General features: G+C 40.8%; 1 protein-coding gene across 1 annotated transcript; it reads right to left on the minus strand.

Moving 5' to 3' along the window:
• Positions 1–261: 261 nt before the first annotated feature.
• LOC104909998 (kinase D-interacting substrate of 220 kDa-like) lies at positions 262–5,774 on the minus strand. Its single transcript, XM_010707947.2, has 6 exons — positions 5,627–5,774; positions 4,571–4,669; positions 3,616–3,714; positions 1,976–2,074; positions 939–1,040; positions 262–432 (listed from the first exon to the last, which is right to left on the minus strand). The coding sequence occupies exons 1-6, from the start codon at positions 5,732–5,734 to the stop codon at positions 277–279; spliced, it is 663 nt and encodes a 220-aa protein (XP_010706249.1). The 5' UTR covers positions 5,735–5,774; the 3' UTR covers positions 262–276.
• Positions 5,775–9,710: the final 3,936 nt, after the last annotated feature.

Genomic DNA, 9,710 nt, shown 5'->3' on the forward strand with positions numbered 1-9,710 from the left:
TAATACGAACTTCAGAAATAATCATACAAATAACAAAAGCTGTCCTACATAGTTTTCCATTCAGATTTATTTAAATTGAAAATACTGATTCCAACATTTGTTATTTAAATTGCTAAACAGTGAAATCTGCTTTAATTAGAAATAAAACAACATGCAACTGAAACTTAAAAAAAAAAACAGCCAACCCTAACTTCAGAAAAGTTGTAACTGTCACCAGTATTTTCAAAAGGCACACTGAGTTAAATTTATTTGTATTTGCAAATATCTGAATATATGTTAATAGCACAGATGTACGTGCCTCCATCTTTCACTGGAAAACAAGCAATTACTTACAGCTCCTTCTTGATCAACATCAGCTCCCATTTGCAGCAAGTATTTCACACAATCCAAATGGCCTTTCCTGGCTGCCCAAACCAATGGGGTGGTTCCATACTGCAAAAGTATTGCAAAACATTTTGTTATATTTAGTATCTTCTACATTTTAGTATTCATCCTATGCTTGTCATTTGCTATTACAAAGATAAAACTTCATTTATATATATATTAATATATATATATATATATATATATAAATTAATATATGAATCTGAAAAGCCACTAACTTTTTTTCTAAAGATTCTAGCAATGAAAGCTATTAGTCTATGTAACCAGTGGCTTAAAGAACAGAAATATGTTCCACTCAAACAAGTGTTCACAGCCATCTTCAGCATCCTAGGGAAAAACTTCCTGCATTTATAATGACTTACTCAGGTACACTAATTCTAAGCCCATGGTCAAAATATAACGTCAAGCATCAAACTACTTGACACATTTATATATAGATAGATACTTAAACTACCACAATCATTTTAAGATATTACAGGCAAAGAAGACAATTCATTTTTACAAGAAATGTACCAATCATTAATGAAACGAAATCTTACAAAAACTTAACTTACTTTGTCAGAGCAGTTCACTTTAGCTCCATGCTGCAGTAAGAGATGCACTATATCTGAGTGGCCCCGTCCTGCTGCCCAAATAATTGGATAAACACTGTATTGCTTGGAAGGAAAAGAATGTAAGATGAACCACAGGAAATAATACTGCTTTTAGTTTTTCAAACACAGTATTGATCACAGTATTCCAGGAGGTGATGAACATGCAGAAGGAATACACAGAATAAATCCAATAACATATAATGCTTCCTAGCACGTTGTCTAGATGATGGCTAAGAACAGGCTGCTGTTTTGAAACAATTTTGCAACTCCTTAAACAAGGCTTAAAAATTCACATTCACGTTTGTAATGGAAGAGAAAAATCAAATCATTTATGCTTAATCCCTAAGTAATCAACACTGCAGATCAATCGTGCCATGCAGGAACTCCATATACAAAGAAGAATCAGAATGGGACACAGTCAGAAAGGGAAGTGGCTACTGGTTTTTCCTTTAGCAGTCATTACTGCTTCAGTCACCAACTTGCTTATGTTGTCATTCAAATCTCAAGAAATCACCTGTCAAGATGCATGTATATATATATTTTTTTAGTAAGAATGCTTGTAAGTTGAAATAAATCTCAAAATCCTAACTACATAATTCTGTCTCACAATTATGGCACATCATTCTATAATCTAGTTCACCTGGTAGCTTGTGAACAATTAAAACAAATTGTTTCTAACCTAACAGATTAGTTACTCCATCAACTTACACAGATACAGAAAAATGACAATGGTTATGCAAGCAAGATTACATACACTACTGATTTCTTCTATCAACTCCTCTCCTGCTGATTTGAATCTTACTAAGAGGTACTCATTTAATTACTTTAATTAAAAAACAGTGGCTGCCATACAAAATCAAAACAATTACTTCCATTAATAAAGTACAATGATTAATGTTACACTGTCAAAGATGCTAATCAAGGTAAGATTAGGATTCCAGATGTTAAACATCTTGGTGGGGAACAGAAAATAGGTGGTTCTTAAGGCAAACACTTACCATGCCAGTGATGTTTGGATTTGCTCCCTTCTCAAGCAGCAGCTTTGCTACTTCAGTCCGGCCTTTATACGAAGCCCACATCAGAGCAGTCCATCCTCCCTGGCAAGCACAATTCAAACAGACACCATCATTGAAAAATACTCTCTAGAAACCTAATTGTAGACTGTTACTTAATTTGCCATTCTTCAAGTCTAAAACATAACAAGGACTGACTACACAACCTTATAATCCTACTTACGTTACAAATGCACGTGTGCAAATACTGATTTCCTGCTGTATGCACAGCCTGGCAGAATACTGCACCTTAAACATTACTGATTTTCTGTAAACACATCATTCAGACTTCAAGTGCATACAAACCAATGGCTAGACAGATCAAAAAGAACGGATTACGTTAAAACAAAAGGCCAGAATTCAAATCAATTAACTTGAAGGACTTATTTTTGATTTGTCTAACAAACACCTACATGTCCTACTCAAAGTAACTATGTAATGACTCCCTCCTTCCTGACAGATGCCATGTGTCCTTAGAAGAGAGCAGTTAAGAGCATTTAGCTTCAAACCTTACAGATGTGGTCATCTCAGTTTGTAAACATGGAAACAAAGAGGTTTCATCATCTAAGGCATGTATTAGGTCAGGTAACCAAAGCTAACTTTAAAACAACTGTGTGCCTCCGTTAATTATAAGCACAATTTTTATTACTCTCTAATACATATTTTCAGAAGTCAAGGTCCCTCTCAGACTGACACAGACCTAGAAACACAGTGCTTGCCAAGTAGGAGTGACCACCATTGCAGCATCAGGAAAAAGCACGACATGGCAGCATGCCTCACTCTTCAGAGTGAAATCACAATTAAGGGAAGCACTTGAAGTCTCTTAGTGGTTTCCCGATTTAAGCAGAACAAAACTAGTTTTCTGAAGGGTATCCAGCTTTCTCTTCTGTCAAGACAGACATTTGTAGCTCTACAAACTAGCAACAAAACAATCTAACCTTCTTCATTAAACATGCAAGCAATTTCTCCAATTCTTCAGATGGACTGGACTGTAACATTCACTTTTCCACATTAAAAATTCAGCAAAATAAATGAAATCAAGTGCCAGCACACTGAGGACAAGGACTGCTAGATGGGTGATCACAGCTGCACAGATTAAAAGCAGATACGAAGAGGCAGCTTCTGAAAAGGAAATCATAGAATGGCCTGGGTTGAAAAGGACCACAATGATCATCTAGTTTCAACCCCCTGCTATGTGCAGGGTTGCCAGCCACCAGACCAGGCTGCCCAGAGCCACATCCAGCCTGGCCTTGAATGCCTCCAGGGATGGGGCATCCACAGCCTCCTTGGGCAACCTGGTCCAGTGTGTCACCACCCTCTGTGTGAAAAACTTCCTCCTAATATCTAACCTAAAGGAGTAACATTTTACAAAAATACTAACCAAGGAATGATAAGATACGTAAGAAATCCACTGTGATACTGTGATAACAGTTTTCAAATATTTTCCATTATAGCAGCACTGATACAATACATAATAGGAAAATAAGAGATCAACGCTTTTAATAAATTGAACATTTCTAACTTCCTAAATTGTTCTTGTCACTAAAACACAAAATCTTTCAGTCTTACATTAGGACAACACATACCAAATCCCTATGCTCCAAATTGACACCATAGCTGAGAAGTTCTGCTACAATAGCTTCATGTCCTTCTTTAGCTGCCGAAATAAGAGCTGTCCAGTTATCCTAAAAAAGGAAAAATAATAAGCGATATTCAGTATTAAAATACCAGCATAATACAACAAGATTGTAACAACTACTGCATTGTTTTTCAAGTGTAAATTTGCATGATAGAAAATGCACAACTTCTTTAAAGTAATCTTTTAAAATAACACACAAAAAGTTGTAAGCACCCTGACAGTTATACAACTGGAATTACAGACTGCAAATCATCTCCTCCCCTCTCCTATCAGCTTCCACTCCTCAGTTCACTACTAGATTAATTTCTTAACACTTTTACAGGGGAAGCAAAACCTAAGAAGAATGAGGGAATAGTGTAAAGTCATTTAGAACTGCTGGGTAAAAGCAGACAGTGACTAAGAGCACAGAAAATGGGGTGGTCTGTTTCCACATACAATGAATGCCAGCACCAAGGAGCTGATATACAGGGGAGTCTGGACCAGTGCCCTGCCTCTTGTATCTGTGATTTTGCCTCAGGGGGATCAGACTTACTTCTGTTGCTACTTCAGGCGGCTACAGGTCCTCTTTTCTACTTGTGTCTCTTCTGGCTTTTATGTGCAACAATCTGTTAACCTAAATTCTCCCTCGATATTTACTGAGAAACACAAAAACCAAACAAAAACAAGCCTAACAGACCACATCACTAATGCCACAAGAAAAATCACTTGGATATCAACTCTTTGTTGAGGCAATATTTCTCTATTTTACCTGTCCTCTTATTTTGAGGACAGCCAACACTATCATTGTAATTCCTTTTTACAGCACCAATTCCCTACAAAAAAAAATAAAAAAATCAGCAGCAGCATTCAGCATTCTTCTCCCTCTGTGGTGAGGTACAGCAACATACAGTGCTAATACTTACTGCATCCTCCAAGTTGCAATTAGCTCCCTTCTTGAGAAGCTCCTGGACAATTTCTAAATTGCCTTGCTCAGCAGCCAACATGAGTGGAGTCTGGCCATTCTGAAATTAAAATGACATGTAAATGCGATGCATTGAGAAGTGACACAAATTATGCATATATAATAAAAAATAAAAGGCCCCAAACTACTGAAGATCATAAAGTTCAGATCCCAGTTTTTAAGCTGTCAATGAGAAGCAGTAGAAAGGCCGACTTCTCCAAAGCTCACCCTCAGGCAAGTCACTGTCACCAGGGAGGTCCTGGCACTGACAAGCCTTGCCTTGCCAGCAGTCTTTGTAAGCATGCCCCCCTGGGGCTGGCAGGCATTCAGTTCTGTTCTTACCCAACTCCTGGGAGAGGGAAGAGAAGGTCTTGGCAAGTCTAAAACTACAAAAAGAATTGTGCTCAACGCTGTTGAATTCCAATAAGAGCTAACATTTAAACAAAACTCCTGTCACTGATGCATATAAACAGTGTGTGGTTTCCCCAGCGCAAACCTTCCTCATGGGTTTGAAACTGACGCAAATCATACCTGTGTCCAGAAATTACCTTCTCCAATGCAAAGATATCAGAAGAAACTAATTTCTAAGCAATGAGTGGTTAAGCACTGGAATGCTGACTTGAGGGGATGCAGGACTTCCATCCTTAGCACTTCCAGATTTCTCTCTGCTAAGTCCCTGAGCACCCTGATCTAACCATGAAGCGACCTCAACTATGAGGTACACGTAACTGCCTCCGTGAACTAAGAAACAATTCCCAGCTGCAGATAGCATCTCCATCCACAAAGTTAGGAACAGATCTGCATTTTCCAGCTCAGAAGAACACTGAGAAAACAACTACAACTAAGGATGCTGAAGAGCTCACAGACACTGAACTGTTTGTTCAGTCTGTGCAAAGGTAAGCAAACAGCTGAAAATAAAGCTGACATTTTTACAATTACTAGTGTGGTCTTGCTGATTCTACTCATTACTTAATAAAAAAGCTGCAGTATGAAACAACCTTTTCAAAAATCACCTTACCTCATTTCTCTCATCTACATCCCTGCACTTCTCCAGCAGTGCTTTCAGAGCAGGAACATTTCCTTCTTCTGCATAGGTCAGCAGACTCTGATTCATCAGACTTGCCATCTTCACACAGTATTTAGAATGCCTCTGTGACAAAGTTTATCTGTATAAAAAAATAATAATAAAGCATGAGTAAAGGCTGTGAGTTAATTCTAACATTATAAAACACAAACTGTATATGTCAATATATCAGCAGTTGTGTTCAAAGCCCCATTATTCTCCTAAATCAAATACTTTAGAGATTAAACATGCTGCATTACAGAGAAAAGGCAACTGCATAATTTCTCTAGGTTTCAGCAACAGAAGTTACTCTATTTTTCAGGTACTGGCCAAATGAGAACTATGAATGCAATGCACAGCAGTCTTTCACACACATAAATGTTTCTGCATACATAACACTGTGGGAATACCTGTACAGGCTACAGATATATGCAACATATACACTAGTTGTATACAGTGCAACCCTTATGGATGTAAGCACAACAATGAGACCACTCAACGTTATTAAATAGTGATAATAACCTGAATTACAGTCACACATGACTCTGAAGAGCACCATTTATCAAGCAAGTTTCAGCAACTTGATCCAGGCATGCCTGCATGTTGTCAACTTCCTACTCAAATGTGACACAGCTTCTGTCAACTGACGACAGGCTAACACATAAGATGGGAGAGTGCTCTTGGTTAAGAGAAAACATTATGGAACAGAAGACTTGCTGTGAAGCTACATAAACTGTAGGTAAAGCAGAACAAAGGGAAAAGAGAGGAGAAGCAGGAATGTAAATCACACCCTTAAATCCAGGCTTCAAATTCAGGCTGCAATTTCAGGAACAAATTCCAAAGCAGATTTAGGCACCTGAGCTCTCCATGCTCTAGACTTCCACGCGCCAAGCAAAATACATGAACCAAATGGCATGAATCAGACACTAGCTAAGACCCAAGCCTCAAATCTGTTCCAAAGAAGGCCGGACTTGGCACACAACACCCAGTTGGCACAAACACACGGCCCCTCTCACACGAAAAGTCAGAACCAAAAGGCACGGTGTGTTCAGCACACAGCTCATTACCACGGAGCAGAGGGGGGTGAGCAGTAGCACAGCATGGGAGCACGCAATTGGTTTGGTTGGGTAGTGGGGCTTTTTTTTCAGTAGGAGGAAAAAGGCTAATTGAGAGGCTGCAAACTTAAAAGAAAAGAAAAAAAAACACCAAAGCACACCAAAAGTGGAAGACTGAATAGAAGCAGAGTAATTACAGGGATTCAGTGCCCGCACTTGAGTACTTACTGTCAATTTAGCTACAGAAATGCCACAGATGCAGCGTCCTGCCCAGCACAGCACACCTCCCTCCCAACTCATCCAGACTTTCCAGCCCCGTGCCGAATGCAGAGCTTCTCAGGCAATCAAAATGCCATTTGATGTTCACGTTCACATTCCTTCTATCCTTTGCACACATCCTGACAGAAGCCCACACAACCCAACTTGCCACTTGCTCTCACTCCACTACCCCTGAGCAGCACCCCAGCTCTCTCCTGCAGCCTTAGCTCTCACCCTACCTTCCACACACAGTAAACTGAGGAATATGTTTAAAATCACCCGCAAAACACAATTGTGATGTCTTACAGAGAAATTACACAATGCGTTTGCAATCAAAGTTCAGCCAGTAAATTCTCAGCTGGCATGAAAAGGAAAAAAAGAACTCAGCAGTCCTTCCGCTTCAAAGCGGAGCTCTTTGCTTCATGTTCCTCACTGCTTTAATTCACAAAGGCAAAGGCAGCCCTGCTGCCCTACAGATAAGTTGCTCCTCCAGCAATGCTGCTGGAACTCCCAGTTATTGGAGATGCACAGCTGCTGCCTCACCTCTGGCATGAGCCCTCAGGTGCAACTGAAACCTTTGGCTCACAGCACAACAGGCTAAAACACGCACCAGGAGCTGCTTCTGCAAACCCTACGTTAATATTCCTTGTTTGTACGTGAGAAAAACCATTGGGGTGAGCCATCTCTATGGATGACACTACCAGTCTTCATTACGCTTCACTGTCACAAAGGATGCCTTTCTTAGAACAGGTAATGGTCCACTTTCTACATCAAGAACAATGAAATCCAACATAAACACCCTGGATTTCATACCCCATGTGTTCATATGGCACTTCAAAGGCAAGGTTTCTGGAGCTCCTAAAAACCAAGGCCACCGCGGGGCTCTAGGAAAGGAGAAGAGACAGCAACATCCATTCTAAAAACATAACCTGATTTTTTTTTTTTTTTAAAACTTACTTCAAAAGCCTGAAATCAGGCTTTTGTCTGTGTGTGGTATTTTAACTCACAGCAGCAACTCAGCACAAGTGGAGCCCAACAAGCAAGGCCCACCTTACTATGTAATAAGATTAATTACTGTTATGGAAATTATGCACTGTCTGTATGGGTGCTCAGCATTAAGATGGGGTTTCTTCCAACGCTTTAAGTTTCCTTTAAATTACCATAAGTGTTTTGGATCAAGACTCTGCGGCCCTGGCTAGAAAAATAAGTTCATTCTGAGTTGAAGCACAACACCTCTCCAACAGCAAGGCTCCTGAAGCATGTGGTCATACAGCAAGAAATGCACGCTGCCAACACAAACATAAACAGCACTTCCATTTCCCAAAAGAGAGAATGAGAACTTAATCCCTGTCAATCCTCAAAGCATCCAATACATAGACAGTCATAAACGTGCTTCGTTTAAAGTATTTATTTTGCTTCCGGACACAGAGCAAGTATTTTCACAATCCCAAGCTGCCATCATTTAAATCCAAGAACCTATGTGGAAATTGTATACAAGATTCACTTCGATTTCCCCCACTAATGCCAGCCAGTTCTCAGCCAACAAACCTCTTTATTCCCAATCCAACCTTCTGAGCTTTGAATGCCCACAATACCCAGGGATGGCACAGCCCAGTGCTTTCGGACACAGAGAACAAACCAAGAGAGGACAAGACGTATTCAGAGCACCGAAGGTCAGGCGAAGGTAACGTCTGCACAAGGGTTAAGCTGTTTGGGTTTGGATTAACCACCTCTCCCCTCCTGCACCGAAGCACACGTTATCACTGCTTTGGAAAGACTGCAAAAATTTGCTGATTTATAGAAACAGTCACTCTCAACTGCACTATCAATCCTTCATGACACCTTATTACTTAACATACGTATTTAATAAACATCAGAATAGCTGACAAGCCAGATACAACATGACACGAAGCAATCACTACCTTGAAGTACTTCTTCTATTGGGACTGCCAAGATTTTACTCAAATAACATTTCTGAAACAGCTGAAATGAGGTTCTGAAATACCAACTTCTGGCAACCAGAGGAAGAAAGAAACCTGAAGAAAGCTTCTGTAAATAACCTCCACCTGCATCACTTCTCCAGCTCTGGAGAGTAGGAAATATGGGGAAGCTGCAAACAAGCAAACCATCACAACCAACCTCTGCCACCTCAGGCGCTCCAGGTGCTAAATACCATAGGGATGAAACTCGTTATTAAAGACAATACAGACTGGAGGTTAAGTCCCAATGCTGGCAACGGGCTTTGCACCTCACCAGAGAAACTGCTCTGCCTCTAAGGCAGAACGAGAACACGCTCAGTGCATACTGAGGTGTTCCAGGAAAAAAATAAAAAAATAAAAAATAAACTTCTCCTGTAAAATAGAACGCCTCGGTCCTCCGAACCACCGCCTCGGGGTTGCCATGCCCAACACGCTCGCCCCAGCAGGGCCCGGCCAGGAGCAGCGCGGCCGCTCAGGGAGGCGGCGGCGGCACGGATCCGCCCGCAGCGGGTCTGCCGCCTGTCAGCGGGTGCGGTCGCACCTCGGAGGCGGCGGGCGCGCCGTGTTTTGACCAGACGCGCGTTTCTCAATCACAAAGTTACTTTAAATAGCCGTTATTGCAGAACAAAGAATAAACATCCATTCCGTATGCAACACGAGGGCTTTCCCAAGCACCCGGAGCCCACGACAAAGCCTTCCTTCCACGTTCCGTCTCCCCGCTCCCGGAGGAGCCTAACTGCCACCCCC

This window comes from Meleagris gallopavo, chromosome 2 (assembly GCF_000146605.3).
Source record: "Meleagris gallopavo isolate NT-WF06-2002-E0010 breed Aviagen turkey brand Nicholas breeding stock chromosome 2, Turkey_5.1, whole genome shotgun sequence".
NCBI classification, from domain to species: domain Eukaryota; kingdom Metazoa; phylum Chordata; class Aves; order Galliformes; family Phasianidae; genus Meleagris; species Meleagris gallopavo.

Excerpts from the sequence above, each read along its gene's own strand:
- LOC104909998 (XM_010707947.2), bottom strand. The coding sequence starts at position 5,734 with ATGGCAAGTCTGATGAATCAGAGTCTGCTGACCTATGCAGAAGAAGGA. Across the intron at positions 4,670-5,626 it reads ATGTAGATGAGAGAAATGAG|AATGGCCAGACTCCACTCAT; the intron begins GTAAGGTGATTT and ends TTTTAATTTCAG. Across the intron at positions 433-938 it reads AAGTGAACTGCTCTGACAAA|TATGGAACCACCCCATTGGT; the intron begins GTAAGTTAAGTT and ends ATACTTTTGCAG.